The sequence below is a fragment of the Eumetopias jubatus genome, unplaced genomic scaffold (assembly GCF_037043125.1).
Source record: "Eumetopias jubatus isolate StellerSeaLion01/CBP00866 unplaced genomic scaffold, mEumJub1_p1.0 scaffold_5, whole genome shotgun sequence".
Taxonomy (NCBI): Eukaryota; Metazoa; Chordata; class Mammalia; order Carnivora; family Otariidae; genus Eumetopias; species Eumetopias jubatus.
Window position 1 is genome coordinate 89301186 of NW_028274811.1, and position 27917 is coordinate 89329102.

The 27917-nt window shown below is 41.9% G+C and overlaps 1 protein-coding gene and 1 pseudogene across 4 annotated transcripts in view; one reads left to right on the plus strand and one right to left on the minus strand.

The window, feature by feature from the left end:
- Positions 1–2137, minus strand: part of ZNF346 (zinc finger protein 346) — a 30591-nt gene extending 28454 nt beyond the window's left edge. For all 4 annotated transcript variants that reach the window (XM_028102774.1, XM_028102775.1, XM_028102773.1 and 1 more), the window contains exon 1: positions 1936–2137. In XM_028102774.1, coding sequence (XP_027958575.1) covers positions 1936–2110 — 175 coding nt within the window. In that variant the 5' untranslated portion in view covers positions 2111–2137. The remainder of the gene's footprint in view (positions 1–1935) is intronic.
- Positions 2138–24978: 22841 nt separating this feature from the next.
- LOC114208692 (neuroguidin pseudogene) lies at positions 24979–26001 on the plus strand (annotated as a pseudogene).
- Positions 26002–27917: the final 1916 nt, after the last annotated feature.

Consider the following 27917-nt stretch of genomic DNA (forward strand, 5'->3'; position numbering starts at 1 on the left):
AGTTATGAAGTACTAGTACACAGTACAACTTGGCTGGACCTCAAAAACATGCCAAAAGAAGCCAAATGCAAAAGACTACCTATTGTATGATTTTGTTTATACGAAATGTTCAGAAAAGGTAAATTTATAGAGGACAGTGGTTGCCTAGGGCAAGAGGTAAGAGTGGAGATTTAATGTAAACAAGCACAAAGGAACTAACTGGAGCTATAGAAATATTCTAAAACACAACTCTGTACTTTTACTAAAAAATCATTGCACTGTACAGTTACAATGGGTGAATTTTACGGTATATAAATTTTAACTCAATGAAAGTGCTAAGAGAAAAACAAAACAAAACGAAAACCAAGGTGAGCAGAACTTGGTGTTACAAGTATCTACCTAAACCTCATACAAATATTGGAAGGTAAGGAGAGTAGGAAAATGAACTGGGTCCTAAGTGACACTGTACATTCATACACACATAAGCAATTCACTTTTTAGAGCACAGCTGTGTTCTCTGCTTCAAGGTCTAGGGGATGCCCTCCCTGTCCCTCAAGGACAAAGGTCACTCCCTCTTTGTGCACAACCAACTCTTATACATTCCTCTTCACCGCACCCATTATATTATACTGAAACTGTTTTGGTGTCTGCTTCCTGGACTAGACTATAAACCCCTCCAGGGCAAGGACAGTATCTTCCTCATCTCTGTAGCTCTGATGCCCAGCCAGTCCTGGGAACTGAGCAGGTATCAATGACTGTTTGTCAAATTAGTGAAAGGAAATTGGGATACGTTTGGGGGGATTTGTACCAAACAAGTTCAAAATTATGAGGCAGACAGAGAGCCCATATTAATTTAGGAGTCAGACTAGACTAGTTTTAAAACTGGAGAAGTATACACAAGGGTATAGGGCTGTGTACCACCCCAAATTTAAATATATCTTCCTTGGGTATGGTTAAAATTCCGTTTTATCCCAGGGCAATCAGTTCACAAGCAACATATTAAACTTTCCAAGATTAGTCTGCTCACCAAGCAAACAAACCATCTGATTTTACTGCAGATTACTTGACAGGATTAGCAAAGAAGGCCAGACAGTTCTTGTACTTCTGGGTTAGCGTTAAGCAGCTAGCTCTCCTAAGGACTACAAAGGGGGTCACACAACCAGGTCAGGCCAGCGCTTTCTATCCTCCTCTATCTCCATCTTACCCAGTGCCAGGTCAAATGCAGAGCAAGCTGGGAAGCTTCAGCCCTGAAGTGACCCCCGGTGTACCCTGTTCTCAACTTCTGTACAAGCGTGGGATGCAAAGAAGCTGGAGCCAAAATATACCCTAGCCAGTTTCTCAGGTTCCTGGCCCTGACCTCATAAAAGAGACCCAGGTAGTAGAGACCAGACACCTAGAAACAGGGGTAAATCAGGTTGAAGATACCAAGGCCAGGAGGAACAGGGTAAGAAGGCCTTTTGGAGTCCTTGGCAGTGTGGGGCATGAGAGAAGGCAGGCAAGCGACACAAGGGGTGGAAGAACCTGGAGACAGGGACGATGCAGAGTCAGGGAGAAATGGTCAAGGGCTAGGAGTCTGGCGGGGAAGGCTCTGTGGGTCTCCGAGAAGGCACGGATAGGAGTTTAGGAACAGCTGTGCTCTGGTGGGTGAGAATGGAAGGGGAAAAAACCCCGCGTCCTGAGTATGAGAAGGCCCCTGGCCATTTGAGCGCGGAGACCTCATTCATGTGGTGCGGCGGCTTCAATTTTCAAGGGAGCTGGCCCACGGTAGCCAGGCCCGGCCGGGGTGCACGAGTCAAGAAGTCCCGGGGCGCGTCACGCAAGGGGGCGGGCCGGGCGCCAGGGGGTGTGACCGGAGACCCGGGGGCTGGTCCGCGTTCCCGCCCCGCGCTTCCGCCACTCCCTGTGAGACGAGCGGGCGGGTGAAAGACTCGCTGCTTCTGAGGTCCCGGGACTCACCTTCCTCCCTCCCCACTGGTTGGGCCCCGGACACTGCTTCCCACAGGCGGCGCGCTCTCTCGCGGTCGAAGCGCAGCCCGTCCGGTTCCCGTCCTTCTCGCTCCTCGGAGCTGTTGTATGGCCGGGCCCCTCCACTGTCCGCTGCCTCCACGGTGCCCAACGCGGGATACTCCATCTTTCCTGCAAGCCCTAACCGGCAGATAGCCTCTCATAAACCTTAGTCTCGCGAGATGTGGGTGGGCGGGTGACTTTGCCCGGCCAACAAATCTCGCGAGGTTTGGGCGCCGCAGACCGCGTTGCGGTGCGGGCCCAGGCGCTTCTTTTTGATCGCTGCTGGGGGACCTCGGAATAAGTACTATGGAATTATGTCAGTCGCTGGCTTTACAGCAGCCCCCTCCCTTCGGTACAGGTTCGTGCAAGGTTCTCACCTTGCTCACCGTCAGCCTTCGACACTTCTCATTTCGTTCTCTTGAAGGCCCTGTTATGTGGGAATATTTTCTATATTTTACTGTTAGGGAAATTGAGGCCCAGAACCTAAAATAGTTTACTCAACAGTTTGCGACCAGAATGTGGTAGAGCCAGGACTCCATCTCCATGATTCGGTTACTTCTTCTTCTTCTTTTAAAGATTTTATTTATTTGTTTGACAGAGAGATAGAGCAGGAACACAAGCAGTGGGAGTGGGAGTGGTAGAGGGAGAAGCAGGCTTCCTGCTGAGCAAGGAGTCCGATGCGGGGCTCGATCTCAGGACCCTGGGATCATGACCTGAGCCGAAGGCAGATGCTTAATGACTGAGCCACCCAGGCGCCCCTCGGTTACTTCTGATAATAAATACCATTTGAGTTTCAAGTTCTAATTCCCAGCCCAGACCTCCCCCTTAAACTGTCAAATCTGAAATTTCATCCTCCATCCCCACAGCTCCTCCCCCAGTCTTTCTGAGCCACCATCTCTTGCTAAGGTTATTGTAGCTTCCCTGGTCCTTTTCCTTGCCCTTCAGGTATTTTCAGCACAGCAGCCCCAGCAGTCCTCTTATAACAAACCATATCATGATACCCTGATGCTCCTACTCTCCCAACGGTTTCCCATCTCACTCTTGATAAAAGCCAAAGTCCTTAGTTTAGCCAAAGGGCCCTTTACAGTTTGACTTCCCTTAACCTCCCTGATCTCATCTCCTATTGTGTTAGCCTCCAACACCTTCATTACTGTCCCAGTTACCCTGACCTCCTGGAATGCATTTCCCCCATATATCCTCATGGCTTAGCCTCTCATTTCATTCTCTGGCTACCCTATCTAAAATTTCACACCTCCACACACATTTCATGTCCTCTTTTCCTGCTTTATTTTTTTCCCTCTTTAACACTTAACATCATCAGATATAGTATGTTTTTACTTTTTACCTTGTTTTTTGTTTGTTTTCCCACTAGTAGGCATGCCCCAAGAAAGCAGAGGTTTTTGTTTTGTTCTCAGTTGAATCCCCAGCACCTTGAAATGGAGCCTGGGCTCTCATAGGTACATATAAAATATTTGTTGAATGAATGAAACTTTTGATATACTTTATTTCAACTTCATTTATTCAAATGCGTATTGAGAGTTTACTATGAGTTAGATGTTATTTTGGGCATTGGAATACAGTTGTGAACAAGACGGGGAAACTCTAGCATAGTGTTTTTTATTCTAGTGGAGGAGAGTATAATAAGTTAACAGATAGTAAGAAGTGCTAAGGAGAAAATAAAACAAGAATAGGTATTGGGTGAATGATGTGGAAGGAATATTAGTCAGGGTGGTTAGAGAAAGCCTCTGAAGAAATGACATTTTACCTAAGACCTGATTGATGAGAAGTGGAAAACCATGCAAAGAGCTGGGGAGGAATGTTCCAGGAAGAGGGACCAGCATGTCCAAAGTCCCTGCAGCAGGAGTGAACTTGCTGTGTTGGAAGAACAGGAAAAAGGACAGTATGGTTGGAGCCCGGTGAATAGCGAGAAGTGGTATCAGAGGAGGCAAAAGAGAGGTAGAGACAGAGATGTTTCTTGCCTGAGATGACACAGCTCACCAGCAGAATTTACTTATTTATACAAATTATATATATAATTATGTATAATAACATATAGTATATATCATAAATATTATATTTATACTATAGTATAAATATTTATACTATAGTATAAATATTATAAATATTGTGCATCAGCTCTGTCAGGCCTCATGCCTGACTCATCTATTACAATGCAATAGATGATTGATGTTTGTGCAGTGTTTTATAGTTTATGAAGCACCTTTAGCATACATTACAACATTTAATCCTTAGGTTGGTTCTCCTATGAAGGATTCTTTCTTATTTGACAATAAAGAAACAAACTGGGAGAGGTGAAGGTTTTATCAGGATCCACAGCTAGTCAGTGTCAGAGCCCATGCTTGAACACGAGACCTCAGACTGTAAATCCATGTCCTTTTGCCAATACCAGATGACCAGCCTAAAAACCAATGACTATACATTATTTATTTATCTTAAAGAAAGTTTCTAGTTGCCCAGATTTCCATAGCATGAGTTATTCAGCTGGAAATCCAAAGTTATAGAGGACATCTTTGTCAAAGTCCCAGAATTCAAACATATATATTTGACACAGTGAAGCAAAAAACAGTCCTCTTTCACTCACTCCCAATCTGATTAGATGCTCAAAACAATTTAGATTATTCTCCAGTGAATGCTATCATGAGATTTTCTACTTCTCAGCTCTGTGAACACATCTCTAGTTGTTAGAAGTAACCGTAAATCAGGTTTTACTAATAGGATTTGTACAAGCATTATTTGACTCAGAATCTGAGATTGGTCCAAAACAGCAGGGTTTCCTCTTGAGGAAAACTGTGACAAAGCTATGTTGGCGAGGGAGAGGGGGCAGGGATGATGATCACACACACACACACACACACACACATACACCCGCACATCTTTGTTGCAGTCCTAGTCCACTGCTCAAGATGGGTCATTTTATAAAGTGTCTTCAGGGCTGCAGGGAAGCACTGTCTTCAGGACATGCCAGGTTTTAAATCAGTGACTTTCCAAGGACAGGTTGAGGGTGTAGGGGAGTTTGCTGATCACTGGATTGGGATTTCTAGAGGGTTTTGAGGAGGCAAAGGAGAATTAGATTCAGGTAGAGCTTTCCAACTTTTTCCATGTCACAGCCCACTTAAAAAATGAGCATATCAGTATGGCAAGTTAGACTAAACAGATAAGGCAGCTTCTCATCACCCCAGTGGTGGTCCAGGGACTCCCAACTATTCCAGGCCCTACTGAGCCACACTTGGGGCAGGAGGGCTGGATGTTCAGAGCCCTGTGAAGTGCAATGGATGGCCATGATGTCTTACACCCCAACAGTGTCTGAGCCGAGCAGGATTGGGATTAACTCCAATAATCTCAGACATAAACAGGCGGTCAGTTAAAGTCATGAGATACTCAGCTTGATGTCAACTGCTCCATTCTGCAGTCATGACCTATGCAATATTAGGTAAATTATTTAAAATTTGTAAGTCTGCTTCTTCATCTGTAAAATGAGTAAATGATGCCTGCTTTAAATGAAGATTAACCAAAATAATTTCCATAAACTACTTACCAAATTGCCTGGCACAAAGTAAATGGTAGTTGTTACCAGTTTATTCTGAAAGCTATATTTTTCTGATAATTTCACAAGCTGATATTAGGTTCTAGTCTCCATCTTGGTGAAGCTAAACCCCACTTTTCTAGATCTAGAGTTTTAGATCCCATAATTTCTAGAACCAGTTTCAATTAATTGTGCATTTGCTTATGGATCAAAGTGACTTAGTTTAGTTTAATGTATCCAAGGAAATAAGAGTGGCTTTTTTTAAAAAAAGATTTTATTTATTTGACGGAGAGAGAGAGCACAAGCAGGGGGACAGCAGGCAGAGGGAGAGGGAGAAGCAGGTTCCTTGCTGAGAAAGGAGCCTGACGTGGGACTCAAGCCCAGGGTCCTGGGATCCTGAGCCAAAGGCAAATGCTTAACCAACTGAGCCACCCAGGCACCCCTAGAGTGATCCAGTGAAGCTCTGTCATCTTCACTGAAGGATTGCCAAGAAATCGGTATAGATCTTGAACTGGTATAATAACTTGAATCACATTGAATCAACAGGCTTTATTTTGGGCCTACTACATTATATGTCAGTATCTTTGTCCATTTGGGCTACTGTAACAAAATACCATAGACCAAATGGCTTAAACAACAAGTTTATTTCACACAGTTCTGGAGGCTGGAAGGTCCAAGATCAAAGTACTGGCAGATCTGGTATCTGGTCTCTGGTGGAAGCTGTCCTCCTGGTTTATAGACAGCCATCTTTTCTCTCTCTGTCCTCACAAGGCAGAAGGGGTGAGAGAGTTCTCTAGGGTCTCTTTCATAAGGGCACTCATCTGATTCATAAGGGCTCTACCCTTATCACCTAATCAGTTCCCAAAGGCCCCACTTCCTAATAGTATCACATTGGGGGTTAGGATTTCAACATCTTAATTTTTGGAGGAAAAAAGCTGTCTATTATAGCCAGGCACTGTACTATACTCCCTGACCGACAATATTTAATGGCTTCCTGTTGCTCATAGGAGAAAGTTAAAAAGTTAAAATGTCCTACTGTGGTATAAGAGGCCCATTATAAAGTCTTTCTCCTTCCCTCTCCACTCCCTTCTTCTTTTTAAAAGATTTTATTTATTTATTTGAGAGAGAGTGAGAGGGAGTGTGAGCAACAGGAGGGGGGAGGGGCAGAGGAGGAGTAGAGGGGGCAGAGAGGGAGGGACAGAGGATGAGGGACAGAGGGGGAGGGACAGACGGGAAGCAGACTCCCCACTGAGATCATGATCTGAGTTGAAGGCAGTAATTGACTGAGCCACTCAGGTGCCCCTTCCATTCCCTCCTTCTGATACTCTCCCAGGCACCTTGTGCTCGGCCATACTGAAAGGACTTTTCAGCAGTGTGGTTTGTTTCCTGGCTGGGGCATCCTTTCATAGCTCTTTGCCTTTGCATGTACTGTTCCCATTGCCTTTAATGCCCTTCTACTATCTTGTCTTGTCCATTTGATGTACTTTGTTGATTTTGCTTTGTATTCTTTGGCTGTAATGCATCATAGCCATGAATGCAACTGTATACTGAATCCTGAGTCCTTGAGTCAGTCATCGAACCTGGGTGCTCATGGGACCCCTGACATATCTACTAAATGAAATTCTCCTTAACTTCTCCTCTTCCTCTAGGAAGAAGTAAACAATTCCTTTCTCCATGCTTCTATAACTTTCTACCACCTTTTCCTTCTTTAAAAAAATGTTAATTTATCATTTAATGCATATAAAATATTACATATTTATATAAAGAGTAATAATATAATGAGTACCGATGAATTCATCATCCAATCTGAACTAGAACATTATTACCCCACCTATTCTTTTTTTTTTAAGGTTTATTTACTTATATGAGAGAGAGAGAGAGCAAGAGTGTGTGTGCTTGAGCATGAGCAGGGGATGGGGGAACCCTGAGATCATGACCTGCGCCAAAACTGAGAGTTGGACACTTAACCAACTGTACCACCCAGGTGCCCCATATCACCCCACCTATTCTTTTTTCCCCCTAAGATTTATTTATTTATTTATTTATTTGAGAGTGAGAGAGTGAGGGGGGTGGGGCAGAGGGAGAGAATGTTCAAGCTGACTCCCCGCCAAGTGCAGAGCCTGATGAGAGCTTGATCTCATGACCCATGAGATCATGACCTGAGCTGAAACAGAGTCAGACACCTGACCAACTGAGCCACCCAGGTGCCTCCCCCATCCGCCGCTTTTTTCAAAAGATTTGTTTATTTTAGTGTGCATGAGTCGGGGGAAGTGTAGAGGCAGAGGGAGAGAATCTTCAAGCATACTCTCCACTGAGTGTGGAGCCCAATGTGGGGCTCCATCCCAGGACCCTGAGATCATGACCTGAGCTGAAATCAAGAGTTGGATGCTCAATGAACTGAGCCCCCCAGGCGTGGCCCTCACCCCACCTATTCTTAACCATTATTCTGAATTTTGTGTTTTTAATTTCCTTGCTTTAAAAAATTATGTATATCAGGGTGCCTGGGTGGCTCAGTCATTAGGCGTCTGCCTTCGGCTCAGGTCATGATCCCAGGTTCTGGGATCGAGCCCTGCATTGGGCTCTCTGCTCCGCGGGAAGCCAGCTTCTCCCTCTCCCACTCCCCCTGCTTGTGTTCCTGCTCTCGCTGTGTCTTTCTCTGTCGAATAAATAAATAAAATCTTTAAAAAAATTATGTATATGCTTAAACAACATATTAATTTTGCTTGCATTTGAGCTTCATAAACATGGTATCATACTGTCTGTATTTTTTCTGTGACCCCTTTTTCACTCGACATTTTTTTTTAAAGATTTTATTTATTTGAGAGAGAGAGAATGAGAGCTGGACAGCATGAGAGGGAAGAGGGTCAGAAGGAGAAGCAGACTCCCTGCTGAGCAGGGAGCCCAATGCGGGACTCGATCCCGGGACTCCGGGATCATGGCCTGAGCCGAAGGCAGTCACTTAACCAACTGAGCCACCCAGGTGCCCTCACTCGACATTTAAAAAAAAAAAATTATTTGAGAGAGAGAGAGCATGAGTAGTGGGGAAGGGGAGTGGGAGATGGAGAAGCAGACTTGAGCAGGGTGCCTGAGGTGGGACTCGATCCCAGGGGGGTCACAACCCAAGCCAAAGGCAGATGCTTAATCAACTGAGCCACCCAGGCAACCCTCAGCATTAAGTGTCTAATATCCATGTTCTTGCAAGTGACTATAGTTCATTCATTTTTTTTAAGTAGGTTCCATGCCCAATGTAGGGCTTGAACTCACAACCCTGAGATCAAGTTATTTGCTCTACCTACTGAGCCAACCCAGCACCCCTAGTTCATTCATCTTTCACTGTGTGATAATATTCTGTTATGTGAATGTACCATAATTGATTTATCTGTTCTAGTGTTGAGGGACATTTGAGATGTTTCAGTTTTTGCTATTATGAACAGGGTTACTATTTTTTTTTTTAAAGATTTTATTTATTTATTTGAGAGAGAGAGAATGAGAGATAGAGAGCATGAGAGGGAAGAGGGTCAGAGGGAGAAGCAGACTCGCCGCCGAGCAGGGAGCCCGATGTGGGACTCGATCCCGGGACTCCAGGATCATGACCTGAGCCGAAGGCAGTTGCTTAACCAACTGAGCCACCCAGGCGCCCCGAACAGGGTTACTATTAACATTGTTTTTTTTTATTAATATTTTTAGTTTTTTAAAGTGACCTCTGCACCCAATATGGGGCTCGAACTCACAACCCTGAGATCAAGAGTCGCATGCTCTACTGACTGAGCCAGCCAGGTACCGCAACATTCTTATACTTAACTCCTGGTGCACTTGGACAGGAGTTTCTTAGGATATACACCTAGGAATTGAGTCTCAGTCGGTAGGGTATGTGAATGTTGTACTTTACAAGCTAATGCCAAATTGTTTTCTCAGGTGGTTGTATCAATTTATATTCTCATCAGCAAAGTGTAAGAGTTCCTATTGATTTTCATTCTCTCCAGCACTTGGTACTGTCAGACTTCTTTATCTTTTGCCAATCTAGCAGGTGTAAATGGTATTAGATGTGTGGTAGGCCTTTTCATTCTATTCTTTATCTCTTTCGTTTTTTAATTCATCAAACATTTATTAAGCATCCTCCATGAACTAGATATTTTGTTAGGTAAGAGAATTTAATGTGTCTCTTTTTTTTCTGATTTACTTTTTTATTGAGGTATAACTTACATGGAATAAAGTATACAAGTACAAATCTTGAATAAATTTTTATATATAAATACAGCTGTATAGTCACTACCTATATTAAGATATAGAACATTTCAAGTCCCAGAATGCTCACTGTGCTGCTTCTCAGCCAAAAGGAATCATCCTGAATACTATTGTTACAGATTAGTTTTGTCTAATCTTGAACATTGTATAAATGAGTTGCTAATTTCCAAATATTTGGGGCTTTTCTAGATTTCTTATTGTTAATTTCTAATTTAATCCATTGTGATCAAAGAACATATTCGGTAAGACTTCAGTCTTTTGAAATCTTGGAATTTGTTTTATAGCCCAGCATATGGTCTATTTGGAGAACGTTCCATTTGTATTTGAAAAGAATGTGTGTTTTGCAGTTGTTGGGTATAGTATCATATAAATATTCAATTATGTCAATGTGGTTGATAGTGTATCCAGATCTTCTGTATTCTTACTGATGTTTCTTTAGTTCTATTGATTACTGAGGTGGGGGTGTGTGTCTTCAAATCTCCAACTGTGACTGGATTTGTCTACTTCAATTTTTGGTTCTGTTGTTTTTTTGCTTCATCCATTTTATTTCTGAATATATAATAGGAAAGTCATATTTTTCAGTTAGACACTTTTATCAGTGTGAAGTGCCCCTCCTTATCTCTAGTAATACGTATTATCTAAAGTCTACTTTATCTGATATTAATTTAGCTGAGCTAGTTTTTTTTAAATTTTTTTTATGAGCTAGTTCTTTTTTGTATTTACATAGTACATATTTTTACATCCCATTGTTTTGTGTTCTTTTAACCTTGATGACGTTATATTTAAAATACATTTCTGTAAATAGCATATAGTTGAATTTTTAAAATCCAGTCTGATGGTCTTTTTCTTTTACTTTTATAAGAATGTTTGGCCCCTTTCCATTTAATTTAATTACTGATATAGTGAGTTTATTTTTACCATTTTGCTGTTTTCTGTTCACTCCATCTGTTCTTTGTTCCTTTATTCTCTTGGTTTTTTTTTTTTTGGCGTTCTCTTGGATTGAACAATATTTTCTCATCCTGTTTTTTATACTTTATTTTTTATTGTTATTTAACTATTCAGATATTTGATCATTATTTGATTATTCTTTTAGTGGTTGCTCTAGAGATTATAATATGCATCCTTACCACATCACTACAGAAATAAGAATTTAGTCTACACTAAATTCTTATTTTCCACACCTCCTGAATAATGCTAGCACTTTAAAATTGTTTAACTCTTAATACTTTCTGCTTCCTGTGTTATTGTTGTCATATATTTTATTTCAATGTATTGTTTTAAATTCCACAAGACATTATTTTTGCTGCTTTAAATTGTCAGTATTCATTTATATTTACCAACTTAGTCACCATTTTGGGTATTCTTCATTCTGTTTTTTTTTTTTAAAGATTTTATTTATTTATTTGACAGAGACACAGTGAGAGAGGGAATACAAACAGGGAGAGTGGGAGAGGAGAAGCAGGCTTCCCGCGGAGCAGGGAGTCCAATGCGGGGCTCCATCCCAGGACCCTGGGATCATGACCTGAGGCAGACGCTTAAGGACTGAGCCACCCAGGCGCCCCTCTTCATTCTGTTTTGCAGTCCCATGTCTCCATCTAGCTCATTTTCCTTCACTTAAGATTCCATTTAGTATATCTTGTAGTGCTGGTCTGCTCCTGGTGAATTCTCTCAGCTTTTGGTTGTCAGAAAATGTTCTGACTTGCCTTCATTAAAATATTTTTTAAAATGCTGGTGGATCGAGCCCCGCATCGGGCTCCCTGCTCAGCGGGAAGCCTGCTTCTCCCTCTCCCACTCCCTCTGCTTGTGTTCCTGCTCTCGCTGTGTCTGTCAAATAAATAAATAAAATCTTAAAAAAAAAAAAATGCTGGTGGGGCACCAGGGTGGCTCATTCCGTTAAGCATCTGTCTTCTGCTCAGGTCATGATCCCAGGGTCCAGGGATCCAGCCCAGCGTCAGAGCTCCCTGCTCAGAGGGGGAGTCTGCTTGTCCCTCTCCCTCTGCTCCTCCCTCCCTACTCCCTCCCCGACTTGCGCGAGCGCATGTGCACTCGCTCTCTCTCTCTCTCTCTCTCTCTCTCAAATAAAGAAAATTGTTAAAAAAATAAAATGCTGGTAAGATATACATAGCATAAAATTTACCAATTTCACCATTTTTAAGTGTACAGTTCAGTGGCATTCAGTAATTCACATTATTGTGCAACCACCACTACCATCCATCTCCAGAACTTTTTCATCATCCCAAATTGAAACTCTGTACCCATTTAATGGTAACTCTCCATTCCCCACTCCCCTTAGCCCTTGGTAACTACTCTTCTACTTTCTGTCTTTATGAATTTGATTATTCTAGGTACTTAATGTAAGTGGAATCATATCATATTCGTCCTTCTGTGTTTGGCTTATTGAACTTAGCATATGTTTTTTAAGGTTCATCCATGGTGTATTATGTATCAGAATTTCCTTCCTTCTTAATTCTGAATAAAATTCCATTGTCTGTATATATATATATACACACACACATATACATATACGTACATATACATATATATACCACATTTTGTGTACCCATTCATTCATCATTCAGTGGATACTGGTTGCTTCCACCTTTTGGCTTTTGTGAATAATGCTGTTATGAACATTGGTGTTCGAATATCTGTTTGAATCCTTGCTTTCACTCCTGGATATATACCTAGAAGTGGAATTGCTGAATCATATGTAAATTCTATGTTTAACTCTTTGAGGAATTGTTTTTTTTTTTTTAAGATTTTACTTATTTATTTGACAGAGAGATAGAGAGAGAGCACAGGTAGGCAGAGCAGCAGCACAGGGAGAAGCAGGCTTCCCACTGAGCAGGGAGCCCAACTCGGGATTTGATTCTAGGACCCTGGGATCATGACCTAAGACGAAGGCAGCTGCTTAACCGACTGAGCCACTCAGGCGCCCCATACTGTTTTATATTTTATAGCAGCTATACCATTTTACATGCCCACCAGCAACACATGAAGGTTCCATTTTTTCCACATCTTTGCCAACACTTGTTATTTTCCATTTCCTTTTCTCAGGTTCCTCACCATTTCTTTTCTTTTTTTTTTTTAAGATTTATTTATTTGTTTGAGAGAGAGAGAGAGAGCACGTGTGCGAGTGTGTGCCCATGTGCGCGCACAAGAGTGGGGGTAGGGAGAGGGAGAGAGAGAGGGGCAGACTCCCCACTGAGTGTAGGCCCAATGCAGGCTCAATCCCATAACCCTGAGATCACGATCTGAGCTGAAATCAAGAGTTGGATGCTTAACCAACTGAACCACCCAGGTGCCCCCTCACCATTCCTTATATACTTTGCTTTCTGGCAGAACAAGATGCTCCAGGCTCATCTCATACTTTACCTACCCCAGCCATATAATGGAACAGAATCAGTCATTTTCCCAAAGAGTCCTGGATCGTTTTAGTGGAGAACAGTATTTGGAAGCCATAGACTAGGCTCTAGGTGTGCTCATTGTCACTGGGGTGGTGCTCTCTGGCCCTCTCAGTAGACACAGCTATGGCATCCCATTCTGGATCACCTTTTCTTACCCTGTTCAGACTCTGACACCCCAAAAAGGGCTACCCCTCCATGGAGAAAGCTTCCTTACTCCATTCAGGCTCTCACTTCTTAAGCTGGGCTGGCCCCCTATGTGGACAAGCTCCTTACACTGCCCAGGCTCTGATACTCTTGCTAGGTGGCTGCTCTGCAGGATGTTCTTTTTATCCTACTCGGGTTCTACTCCCCACTCTTGGCAACTCTCCCATGTGAATGTTCTCCTTACGCCTGGGGCTTCATTATGCTCTGGGCCACTGTAGCTCTTCCCATCCCAGGGACAAATGCCTTTCTTTTTTACACCACCTTATTGCTTTAGAACTTAATTGTTCAGGAAAAGAGGGGGAAAGAAGTGGAGGGAATGGAAGAGGGCGAAGGGGAAAGGAATTATTATTCTAGTTGAACCTCAGTTTTTTATGACTCTGGCTATGGATTGATCTTTCATTCCGATAGTTTTTTTTTTTTTTAATTTTGGTCCTTTTGATATCACCCTATAAATCTTTGGAAGCTTATTTGCTTTCTGGCACAAATGAGATAGTCTAGGCTCATCTTGTACTTTCCATGTGCCAGACCTTGATTCAACCATTCCTCTAAGGAGCCCAGTGTTGTTTGCTTGTTCGTTTTTAGTGGGGAATATTAGACATTACAACGTGGATGATTGAAAACCCTTTGTTAATGGGGAGACATAGCTTCTAGTCCATTTTGGTGGATAGCATTTAAAGATACACATTAAAATAATTAGTTCATATTGGTATTTTCCTTTCAGGTTTAACATTAGGGTATTTTCATTTCATTTCATTTTCTTGATTTCAAAATTATACACATAAATGTCTTTCTTTGAAAATCTTGATTCCTGGGATGCCTGGGTGGCTCAGTTGGTTAAGCGTCTGCCTTTGGCTCAGGTCATGATCCCAGGGTCCTGGAATCGAGTCCCTCATGCTCCTTACTCAGCGGGGAGTCTGCTTCTCTCTCTCCCTGCCGCTCCCCCTGCTTGTGCTATTTCCCTCTCTCTGAGAAATAAATAAATAAAATCTTAAAAAAAAAGAAAAGTTTGATACCTAATATCATTAACATAATTATTTCTTTGCTTTAACCTAAAATATAAAACAAAGTCTAAAATGTTAAATCTGAAATTACTACAAATAATTTAAGTGCTAGGTAAAGTTTAAAATTTCTTTATATATCTTTTTGTTCTTGGATTGTGTCCCACTTAGGATGTGCAGTCAAAATACTGTTTTCTAAAGTCCTTGAAGTAAATCTTTTCTTTATGTGGTTACCAATTTGATACTCACTTTAGTTGACTAATTTCTATTTATTTTCAACTTAAGGAATTTTTAAAAATTAGGGTTTTGTTTTTTGATTTTTTTTTTTTTTTGGCTAGGTGAAACATATACACAATCCAGAGGTCAAAATTGCCTTTTACCCATTCCTGCCTTCTTCCAACTCCTTTGTCCTTTATTCTGTAAAAGTAATCATTTTTGTTTATTTATCCTTTCATCATTTCTTTTTTCAAATACAAGCAAATATATATATATCTTAATTCCCTCCTACTGTTTCTTTTTTTTTTTTAAAGATTTTATTTGACAGAGAGAGAGAGACGAGAGAGGGAACACAAGCAGGGGGAGTGGGAGAGGGAGAAGCAGGCTTCCCACTGAGCAAGGAGCCTGGTGCGGGACTCCATCCCAGGACCCTGGGATCATGACCTGAGCTGAAGGCAGACGCTTAACGACTGAGCCACCCAGGTGCCCCCCTCCTACTGTTTCTTATATATAAAATATACTATATACATTTTATCTTTTTTTAAAAAAGCTTTATTAAGGCCTAATTTACATACCATAAAATTTATGCATTTAAAGTGTACACTTCAGTGATTATTAGTCTATTTACAGGGTTGTATGACCATACCCACAGTGTATTTGGAACATTGTCATCACCCCAGAAAGAAACCTTATGCACTGGGGCGCCTGGGTGGCTCAGTCGTTAAGCGTCTGCCTTAGGCTCAGGTCATGATCCCAGGGTCCTGGGATTGAGCCCCACATCGAGCCCCACATCGGGCTCCCTGCTCCGCGGGAAGCCTGCCTCTCCCTCTCCCACTCCCCCTGCTTGTGTTCCCTCTCTCGCTGTGTCTCTCTCTGTCAAATAAATAAATAAAATCTTTAAAAAAAATCTTAAAAAAAAAAGAAACCTTATGCACTTTTGCATCATTTCCATTCCCATTCCCATTCCCAGGTCTAGGTAACCACTAATCTATTTTGTGTCCCTTTTGATTTGTATTTGGTCTTTTTTACTTAACAGTATATAATGGGAGACCCCTATACATATCTCTAGAGATCTTCCTTAGTTTAAAAAAAAATGTAAACCTCTTTTACTCTTTAACTACATTTTAAAAAAAGATCTATTTATTTATTTATCAGAGAGACAGAGAGAGTGCACAAACAAGGAGAACAGCAGGCAGAGGGAGAAGCAGGCTCCCCACTGAGCAAGGAGCCCGATACGGGACTCGATCCCAGGACCCTGGGATCATGACCTGAGCGGAAGGCAGGCACTTAACCAACTGAGCCACCCAGGCATCCCAATTTTTATTGAAGTATGATATACATATAGAAAAGTGCACAAGTGATAAATATATGAGTTGGTTAATTTTCATACCATGAATGCTCTGGTGTAACCGGAACCAAGATCAAGAATCAGAACATTACCAGCACCAAAATAGTCTTTCTTGTGCCACCTTCCCATGACTACCACGACCATCTACCCTGGGATAGTGACTATCCTGACTTCTAACATCATAAATTAAATTTTCCTGTTTTTGAACTTTATGTAAATGGAACCATATGTTTGTGTGTGTGTGTGCTTTTTCTTTCCTAATATTTGTGAGACTAATCAAAATTATTGCATGTAGTTGTAGTTTGTTCACTCTTATTACTACATAGTATTCTATTGTGTAATATTACACAAATAAGTTACCTATTGTACCACAGATGGATATTTGATTTGTTTCTAGCCTTTGGCTTTTATATAAACTGTTGCTATCAATATTCTTGTATGGGGGGCGACTGAGTGGCTCAGTTGGTTAAGCAACTGCCTTCGGCTCAGATCATGATCCTGGAGTCCCAGGATCGAGTCCCGCATTGGGCTCCCTGCTCGGCGAGGGGCCTGCTTTTCCCTCTAACCCTCCCCACTCTCATGTACTCTCTCTCTCATTCTCACTCTCTCAAAATAAATAAATAAATCTTAAAAAAAAAATTCTTGTATGTGTCTTTTCTTTTTTAAAGATTTTATTTGCCAGAGAGAGAGAGAGAGCACAAGCAGGGGGAGTGGCAGGCAGAGGGAGAAGCAGGCTCCCCCCCTGAATGGGGAGCCAGATATGGGACTCGATCCCAGGACCCCAGGATCACGACCTGAGCTGAAGGCAGACGCTTAACCGACTGAGCCACCCAGGTGTCCGTCTTGTATGTCTTTTGATGAACTTTAGTACTCATTTCAGATGCATATTCACCTAGGAGTGGAATCACTGGCTCATATGGTATGCATATGTTCAGCTTCAGTAGAAACTACCAAACAATTTCTCAAAGTAGTTCTACCAATTACACAGCAGTTATTCTACATCCTCACCTACACTTGATATTGTCTGTCTTTTTCATTTAGCATTGGTTGTGGGGATGTAATGAAATTGCCTGTGGTTGAGTATTGCATACATAATAACTAATGCAGCTGGCTACCTTTCATAGATTTATTTGCCATTTGGTATCCTCTTTTGTGCAGTGCATGTTTAATTCTTTTGTCTATTTTTCTATTGGATTATCTGCCTTCTTCTTCCAAGCAAAAACACACTGGATACAAATCCTTTGTGGATATATGTATATATATGTATATACTAAAATATCCTTTTCCAGTCTTTTTTTTTTTAAGATTTTATTTATTTGGGGGCACCTGGGTGGCTCAGTTGGTTAAGCGACTGCCTTTGGCTCAGGTCATGATCCTGGAGTCCCGGGATCGAGTCCCACATCGGGCTCCCTGCTCAGCGGGGAGTCTGCTTCTCCCTCTGACCCTCTTCCCTCTCGTGCTGTCTCTCACTCTCTCTCTCTCAAATAAATAAATAAAATCTTAAAAAAAAAGATTTTATTTACTTGTCAGAGAGAGAGAGAGAGCACAAGTAGGGGGAATGGGAGAGGGAAAAGTATGCTCCCTGCTGAACAAGGAGCCCAATGTAGGACTCGATCCCGGGACCCTGGGATCATGACTTCAGCTGAAGGCAGCCTCTCAACCAACTGAGCCACCCAGGTGTCCCTGTTCCCAGTCTTCTGGTTTGCTTTTCACTCATCTATTACATATTTTGATGAACAGAAGTTCTTAATTTTAATATAGTCCACTTATTTTTTTTATGGCTAGTACTCTTTTTATTGTGGTAAAATACACATAACATAAAATTTACTATCTTAACCATTTTTAAGTGTCCAGCTCAGTGATATTGAGTACATTCATACTGTTGTGCAACCATCATCTCCAGAACTTTCTTCATCTTGTAAAATTGGAACTCTATAGCCATTAAACAATAACTCCCCATTCCCCCCCCTTCCTCTAACCCCTGGCAACCACGATTGTACTTTCTGTCTCTATACTGGCTTATTTTATTTATTTATTTGTTTGTTTGTTTGTTTGTTTATTTAAAGATTTCATTCATTCATTTGTCAGAGAGAGAGAACGTGTACAAGCAGGGGGAGCAGCAGGCAGAGGGAGAAGCAGGCTCCTCGGTGAGCAAGGAGCGTGATGCAGGACATGATCCCAGGACTCTGGCATCATGACCTGAGTTGAAGGTTGACACTTAACCGACTGAGCCACCCAGGTGTCCCTGGCTTATTTCATTTAGCAGTGTCCTAGGATCATCCATGTTGTAGCATATTGCAGAATTTCCTTCTTTTTTAAGGCTGAGTAATATTCCACTGTATGTATATACCACATTATGTTTATCCATCATCAGTGAATGCTTGGGTTCCTTCCATGTTTTAGCTGTTGTGAGTAATGCTGCTATGAACATGGGTTTACAAATATTTCTTTGAGATTCTGCTTTCAGTTGAGTGTATATCCAAAAGTGGAATTGCTGGGTCATGTGGTAATTCTATTTTTAGTTTTTTGAGAAACCTCCAAAATGTTTTCTGAAATGGCTATACCATTTTATATTTTTACCAACAATGCACAAGTGTTCCATTTTCTCTACATCCTTGCCAATACTTGTTATTTCTTGTCTTTTTGATAATAGCTTTTCTAAGGGGTGTGAGGTGATATCTCAGTGTGTTGTTTTTTTTTTTTTTAGATATTTATTTATTCATTTGAGAGCAAGAGCAAGAGAGAGAGAGAGCATCAGCAGGGGGGAGGGATAGAGGGAGAAGCATACTCCATGCTGAGCAGGGAGCCCAACACAGGGCTCAATCCCAGGACCCTGGGATCATGACCTGAGCCGAAGCCAGACATTTAACCGACTGAGCCACCTAGGCACACTCAGTGTGGTTTTGATTTGCATTTCCCTGATGATTAGTAATTTTGAGTATCTTTTTGTGAACCTGTTGGCTATTTGTATGTCTTCTTTGGAAAAAATGTCTATTCAGATATTCTTATTTTTATTTTTTTAAAACTTTATTTGAGAGAGAGAGATAGAGATAGTGAGAGAGAGCACAAGCAGGGAGGAGAGGCTTAGCAGGGAGCCTAACATGGGGCTCAATCCCAGGACCCTGAGACTATGACCTGAGCCGAAGGCAGACACCCAACAAACTAAGCCACCCAGGTGCCCCAGATATTCTCATTTTTAAAAAGGATTATATGCTTTTTTCTTTAAGAGAGGAAGAGAGAGGGGTGAGGGTCAGAGGAAGAGGGAGAGAGAATCTTAAGCAGGCTCCATGCCCAATGTGGAGCCTGATGTGGGGCTCCATCTCACAACCCTGACATCATGACCTGAGCCGAAATCAAGAATTGGACGTTTAACTGACTGAGCCACCCAGGTGCCCCAGCTTTTATTTATTTATTTTTTATTGAGTTCTTATATACTTTGGATATTATGAGTCTATGCTTTCAGTTCTTTTGGGTATATACCAAGGAGTGGAATTGCTGGATTATCTGGTAATTTTGTGTTTCTTTTTTTTTTTTAAATGTTTTATTTATTTATTCATGAGAGTCAGGGAGAGGGAGAGAGGCAGAGGCAGAGGGAGAAGCAGAATCCCTGCTGAGCAGGGAGCCTGATGCGGGGCTCGATCCCAGGACCCCGGGACCATGACCTGAGCCGAAGGCAGACGCCCAACCATCTGAGCCACCCAGGCGCCCCTAATTTTGTGTTTCTTTTGGAGGGATTACCAAACTGTTTCCCACAGTGGCTACACCATTTTACATTCCCAGCAGCAATGTAATAGGTTTCCAATTTCTCTACATCTGGGCAACACTTGTTATTTTCCACTTATTTATTTTCAAAGATTTTATTTATTTATTTGAGAGCAAGAGAGAGAGAGAGAGAGAGCACAGAGGGAGAGTGAGAGGGAGAAGCAGACTTCCCACTGAGCAGGGAACCTGGTGCGGGGCTTAGTCCCAGGACCCTGAAATCATGACCTGAGCCAAAACCAAGAGTCAGACACTTAACTAGCTGAGCCACCAGGCTGCTTCTGAGTTTTGTTTCATTTTTTAATATAATTTATTATAGCAACTGTTATGGTTAATTTTATATGTCAACTTCACTGGGCTATGGGTATCCAGATATTTGGTCAAACATTATTTTGGCTTATTATGTTTTTTACTTTTATTTACATTTATTTATTTATTTATCTATCTATCTATTTATTTATTTTTAAAGATTTTATTTATTTGACAGAGAGAGACACAGTGAGAGAGGGAACACAAGCAGGGGGAGTGGGAGAGGGAGAAGCAGGCTTCCCGTTGAGCAGGGAGCCCGATGCGGGGCTCGATCCCAGGACCCTGGGACCATGACCTGAGCTGAAGGCAGATGCTTAAAGACTGAGCCACCCAGGTGCCCCTGTTTTTTTTATTTTATTTTATTTTATTTATTTGTTTTTTTTTTTTTTAAAGATTTTATTTCTTTATTTGACAGAGAGAGACACAGCGAGAGAGGGAACACAAGCTGGGAGAGTGGGAGAGGGAGAAGCAGGCCTCCCACGGAGCAGGGAGCCCGATGCGGGGCTCGATCCCAGGACCTGAAATCATGACCTGAGCTGAAGGCAGACGCTTAACGACTGAGTCACCCAGGCGCCTCTGTTTTTTATTTTTTATTTGAGATTAACATTTATAGCAGTAGACTGAGTAAAGCAGATTGCTCTCCCTAATGTGGTTTGAATTAATCCAATCAATTGAAGGTCTGGAGAGAACAAAAAGGCTGACCATTCTTCTGTAAGAGAGAATTCTTGCAACTGGACTGCCTTCAAACTGGGACATTGGCTTTTACCCTGCCTTCAGACTTGAACCGAAACATTGACTCTTCCTGGATCTCAAGTCTGCTGTCCTTTGGATGAGAACTACACCATTGGCTCTCCTCATTCTCAGGCCTTTGGTCTTGAAATGGAACTAAGGCCATTAGCTTTCCTAGGTCTCTAGGTTGCTAATTCACCCTTAGGATCTTGGGAGTTGTCTGTCTTCTTAATTTTGCAGACAAATTCCTTAAAATCTCTCTCTCGGGGCTCCTGGGTGGCTCAGTCGTTAAGCGTCTGCCTTCGGCTCGGGTCATGATCCCAGGGTCCTGGGACTGAGCCCCACATCGGGCTCCCTGCTCTGCAGGAAGCCTGCTTCTGCCTCTCCCACTTTCCCTGCTTGTGTTCCCTCTCTTGCTGTGTCTCTCTCTATCAGATAAATAAATAAAATCTTAAAAAAAAAAAACTCTCTCTCTCTCTTTCATCTCCTATTGGTTCTATGTCTCTGGAGAATCTTGACTAATACAGGAACTCCGAGTACTGGTCCCTTCAACCCGCCAGGACTTACTGTTATTTGCTTGTTTATTTGTTTAGTGATTGGCTGGATTATTTTAATGAAATCTGTTTTCCAGTCCCCCACATTAGTGTTAAGCCTCTGATGTTGTTCCTCAGGGTGACATAGCTTTTGATATGTCCACAGTAACCCTAGGATGACAGTGATTTTGGTAGGGCTCTATTCATCTCTTTTCTTGATCCTACCCAGGTGTTAAACTTTTCTAATTGCCAGCTGATTGCTGTATGTTTTCAACAATGCCCTGGGGCATAAATTGCTCTGTAAATATATACAATCAAATTTGGGTCCTTTGAAATAATCATTTCTGAGGTCAGCATTTATTTATTCTGACTCCAGTAGTACTCCTCCCAGCTGTATTATTCTCTAGCTTTTTCCTGTAGACCAACTGGCCTGTAATTTATCCTGCACCTTGATTCTTCTCCCAATTAACTTTTACTACACCCACTGCTTTTCTTTTTTTTTTTAAAAGATTTTATTTATTTATTTGAGAGAGAGAGAATGAGAGATAGAGAGCACGAGAGGGAAGAGGGTCAGAGGGAGAAGCAGACTCCCCGCTGAGTAGGGAGCCCGATGTGGGACTCGATCCCGGGACTCCAGGATCATGACCTGAGCCGAAGGCAGTCGCTTAACCAACTGAGCCACCTAGGCGCCCCACCCACTGCTTTTCTTGTGAAAACCCTTAGGCTTGAACTTCTCCAAGCTTTGTTGTAAATGAAGTCAGTTACTTTGGGAAGAGATTAGGAGCTACCTGTTCTCTCCTCCTCCCTCCCTCCACCCTTCCTGCTTTTCCCTGGGAGCAAAATCTAAGCCAGGGCTCTGGAGCTGCAGAAAATGGGACCAATGACAAGCTTCTCTCTGAGTGATCCTCCTACTCTAGGATCTGAGGACTTGGTTTTGGGACCTGAGGACCTGTTAGCCTGTCTATCCCTCTGTGGAACTGTTACTGAAAAACCCAAGTTCTGCTGCCTGTAGCTTAAAAAGCCAATACTCAAGAAATGAGGGTTTCCCCCCCCTTTTCAAGTTTTTATTTAAATTCTAGTTAGTTAACATATAATGTAATACTGTTTTCAGGAATAGAATTTAGTGATTCATCACTTACATATAACACCCAGTGCTCATCATAATTGCCCTCCTTCATACCCATCACCCATTTAGCCCATCCCCCACTCACTTCCCTCCATCACCTTTCAGATTGTTCTCTCTTGTTAAGAGTCTCTTACGGTTTGCTTCCCTCTCTCTTTTTTTCCCCTTTCCCCTATGTTCACCTGTTTTGTTTCTTAAATTCCACATATGAGTGAAAGCATACAGTATTTGTCTTCATCTGACTGACTTATTTCACTTAGCATAATATGCTCTAGCTCCAACCACATCATTGCAAATGGCAAGATTCCATTCTTTTTGATGGCTGAGTAATACTGCAATATCTATCTATCTATCTATCTGTCTATCTATCTATCTAATCTTTCATCAGTTGATGCACATTTGGGCTCTCTCCATAGTTTGGCTGTTGTTGATAATGCTGCTGTAAACACTGGGGTGCACGTACCCCCTCAAATTTGTATTTTTCTATCCCTTGGGTAAATACCTAGTAGTGCAATTGCTGGATCGTAGGGTAGTTCTATTTTTAACTTTTTTAAGGAACCTCCATACTGTTTTCCAGAGGGGCTGCACCAGTTTGCATTCCCACCAGTTTGCATCCTTGCCAACATCTGTTGTTTCCTGTGTTGTTAATATTAGCCGTTCTGATAGGTGTGAGGTGGTATCTCATTGTGGTTTTGATTTGTATTTCCCTGATGATGAGTGATGTTGAGCATCTTTTCATGTGTCTGTTAGCCATCTAGATGTTTACTTTGGAAAATGTCTATTCATGCCTTCTGCCCATTCTTAACTGGATTATTTGGTTTTTGGGTGTTGAATTTGGTAAGTTCTTTGTGTAGATTTTGGATACTAGCCCTTAATCGGATATGTCATTTGCAAATATCTTCTCCCATTCTGTAGGCTGCCTTTTAGTTTTGTTGATTGTTTCCTTTGCTGTGCAGAAATTTTTTATCTTGATGAAGTCCAAATAGTTCATTTTTAAAATTAAAAAAGTTTTTTCCCCAATAGTTCGTTTTTTCTTTTTTCTTTTCTTTCTTTTTATTTATTTGAGAGAAAGAGAGAGAGTGAGCAATTGGAGGAGGAGAGGGAGAGGGACAAGCAGACTTCATGCGGGGCATGGAGCCTGACACGGAGCTTGATACCATGACCCTGAGATCAGGACCTGAGCAGAAACCAAGAGTCTTGACAGTCAACCAACTGAGCCACCCAGGCGCTCCGATCAATAGTTAATTTTTGCTTTCGTTTTCCTTGCCTTTGGCAATGTGTCTAGTAGGAAGTTGCTGTAGCTGAGGTCAAAGACGTTGCTGCCTATATTCTCTAGGATTTTGATGGTTTCCTGTTCCACATTTAGTTCTTTCACCCATTTTGAGTTTATTTTCGTGTATGGTATAAGAAAGTGGTCCAGTTTCATTCTTCTGCATGTGGCTGTCCAGTTTTCTCAACATTTGTTGAAGAGACTGTCTTTTTTCCATTGTATGTTCTTTCCTGCTTTGTCGAAGATTAGTTGACCATATAGTTGTGGGTCCATTTCTGGGTTTTCTATTTCTGTTCCATTGATCTATGTGTTTTGTTTTTGTGCCAGTACGATACTGTCTTGATGACTACAGCTTTGTAATATAGCTCGAAGTCCGGAATTATGATACCTACAGCTTTTCTTTCTTTCTTTCTTTTTTTTTTTTGAAGATTCTATTTATTAGAGAGAGAGACACAGCAAAAGAGGGAACACAAGCAGGGGGAGTGGGAGAGGGAGAAGCAGGCAGAGCAGGGAGCCGGACGTGGGGCTTGATCCCAGGACCCTGGGATCATGACCTGAGCCGAAGGCAGACGCCCAATGACTGAGCCACCCAGGCACCCCCAGCTTTGCTTTTCATTTTCAGGATTGCTTTGGCTATTCAGGGTCTTTTGTGGTTCCATACAAATTTTGGGATTGTTTGTTCTAGTTCTATGAAAAATGTTGGTGGTACTTTGATAGGGATTGCATGATAAATGTGTAGATTGCTTTGGGTAGTATAGACATTTTAACAATGTTTGTTCTTCCAATCCATGAGCATGGAATGTTTTTCCATTTCTTTGTGTCTTCTTCAATTTCTTTCATACATGTTCTATAGTTTTCAGAATACAGATCTTTGACCTCTTTGGTTAGGTTTATTCCTAGGTATCTTATTATTTTTGGTGCATTTGTAAATGGGATCGATTCCTTGAGAAGAGATGAGTTTTGATTGGAAAGGAATATGAGTTTTATTCAGGAGGCCAGCCACCTGGGATGAAGGTGGACTCTCATCCAAAAACCAAATCCAAATTTCTGCCTGGCCCAAAGATTTTTTAAGGAACTTTAATCAGTAAAGGGGGAGCATGGTAGTATGTAACACTTATTGATTGCTTGCAGACTCAGTGGTGCTAGCTACAGAAGTTATTGTGGTGCTAGAAGTTGTGCAAGCAGGTTTGTTTCTGAATCTTTCTAGGAAACAATGCATGATCTATAGATATAAAAGAAATGCTTAATCAATCACACAGGGTTAAAAGGTGCTTGCTAAAACTTAAAGACTAGGGGGCTTTGTGAAGATGGCGGCGCCGGGGAGTTCTGAGATGCTGGAATCGGACCTGACAAGTGCCGTCACACTTTTGAAAAACCTTCAGGAGCAGGTGATGGCTGTCACTGCACAAATACAAGCTCTGACAAAAAAAGTTCAAGCTAGAGCCTATCCTACAGAGAAGGGTCTCAGCCTCTTGGAGGTAAAAGACCAGCTACTGCTCATGTACCTTATGGATTTGACCCATCTCATCCTGGACAAAGCCTCAGGAGGGTCTCTTCAGGGACATGCTGCAGTTTTGAGACTGGTGGAGATTCGCACGGTTTTGGAAAAGCTTCGTCCCTTGGACCAAAAACTGAAGTATCAAGTTGACAAACTAGTCAAGACTGCAGCGACAGGCAGCCTCAGTGAGAACGACCCACTCCGTTTTAAGCCTCATCCCTGCAATATGATGTGCTCATCATATTGAGCTCTGAGGATGAGGAAGATGAAGCAGAAGAAGGCCAGTCTGAAGCTTCAGGGAAGAAATCTGCAAAAGGAACAGTTAAGAAATATGTTCCACCATGTTTGGTTCTGGTACATTATGATGAAACAGAAGCTGAGTGGGAGAAGAAGTGCCTAGAATGGGCAAAAAAACGGGCATTGAGCAGCTCTGTCATTCGTGAACCGAAGGAGCAGTACTCAGATGCTCCAGAGGAAATCCGTGATGCTTGGCATCCTCATGTTACTCGCCAAAGTCAGGAGGATCAACACAGGATTAATTATGAGGAGAGCATGATGGTGCGGTTAAGTGTCAGTAAACGCGAGAAAGGATGGCGAAAACGGGCCAATGTCATGAGCTCACAGCTCCATTCCCTCACACACTTCAGTGACATCAGTGCTTTGACAGGAGGAACCCCTCATCTTGATGAGGATCAAAATACTGTTAAGAAGCGGAAGAAGATACCGAAGAAAGGTCGGAAGAAAAAAGGTTTTCGGAGGCGATGGTGATTATGGGTGTACATATTTATATGTATATTTGTTGTCATCCTGGGATACTTCTAATTTCACTGTATGTAGGTTTTTTTTTCTTTGAAATTCATTTTTTGCTCTGGATATTTGGAAAGATCTTTATTAATAAAATTAACTAATCAATTAATAAAATTGATTTTACTTATGAAAACAAAACAAAAAAACCCTCAAAACTTAAAGACTACTAAATTGGCCAGAGGGGCCCGAGGCAGTGGCTTCAGAACTACTGTGTTTCTTGAGCTCAGGCAAGGATGATCATGGCCCTAGTATTCTCAGCGTGCCCTACCTAATTTAGAGTCTCCACTCCATGATCAGGGGCTGTGTGAAGGGATTCTCAGCTTTTCAGTAGTGTTTGCCTGGGACTTAGCCTCAGCAACAGGTAACTGGAGACAGAATGAGAAACACTGATATCCTGCTCTTCCTTGGAAGGAAACCTGTGACTATGAGCTGGGGGGTAAGTGCGCCCTGTATTCTTGGCTACAGCGGTCTGGAGAGGAATCTCTACCTCACTGAGCTGGGAGGTGGAGGGGAGGGAGCAGTCTTGGTTCAGATATTGCAGAGTCTCACTTTTCTCACTGAAGTTTTAATAGTTTGTGTTTTTTTCTGTGTTTTGTTCTGTTTTTAGCAGATATTTATTTACTGTTTGTTCTTAGGACTATTTTCAGAGGCTTGAAAAAAAATTTTTTTTGAGATTTATTTATTGCAAGAAGGAGAGAATGCGTGCGCACATGTGCCAGTGAGTGGGGGAGGGGCAAAGGGAGAGGGAGACAAGAAGACTCCGTGCTGAGTGCCCAGCCTGACTCGGGGCTCTATCCCAGGACCCTGAGATCACGACCTGAACCGAAATCAAGAGTCAGACGCTTAACTGACTAAGCCACCCAGGAGCCTCGAAATGGTTGTTTTTAAAATAATTTTCACCAGTTTCACTGAGGGCACAGGTCAGTTATGCTGTCATGCTATAAATGGATTCTCTAAGTAGGTAAATTTTATGGTATGTTAATTACATCTCAATGAAGTTATTTATTTTTAATCTTATTTAAATTCAATTAACATATAGTGTATCATTAGTTTCAGATGTAGAGTTCAGTTATTCATCAGTTGCTTGTAACACTCAGTGCTTATCACATCATGTGCCCTCCTTAATGGCCATCACCCAGTTACCCCGACCCCCCCACCCACCACCTCCAGCAACCCTCGGTTTGTTTCCTAAGTTAAGAGTCTCTTATGGTTTGTCTCCCTCTCTGATTTTGTCTTATTTTTCCCTCCTTCCCCTATGATCCTGTCTTGTGTCTTAAATTCCACATATGAGTGAAACCATATGGTAATTGTCTTTCTCTGATTATTTCCCTTAGCGTAATACTCTCCAGTTCCATCCATGTCATTGCAAATGTAAGATTTCATCCTTTTTGATGGCTGAATAATATTCCATTATATATATATTCCATTTTATAGATCTATCTATCACATCTTCTTTATCCATTCATCTGTCAATGGACATCTGGGCTCTTTCCATAGTTTGGCTGTTGTGGACATTGCTGCTATAAACATTGGGGTGCAGGTGCCCCTTCGGATCACTACGTTTGTATCCTTTGGGTAAATACCTACTAGTACAGTTGCTGGGTTGTAGGGTATCAATGAAGTTATTTTAAAAAAGAGAGAGAAGCTGTCACATTGTGTTTCAGGATTGAGGGGTTGTAGTCCCTGGCTTCTGGCCATGGTCACCCCTCCCATTTATTTCTCTTTTACATGGATTTCATTAAATAATAAAAGTCATTTATTTTTTAAAGATTTTATTTATTTATTTGACAGAGAAAGACACAGCGAGAGAAGGAACACAAGCAGGGGGACTGGGAGAGGGAGAAGCAGGCTCCCCGTTGAGCGGGGAGCCTGATGTGGGGCTCGATCTCAGGACCCTGGGACCATGACCTGAGCCGAAGGCAGACACTCAACAACTGAGAT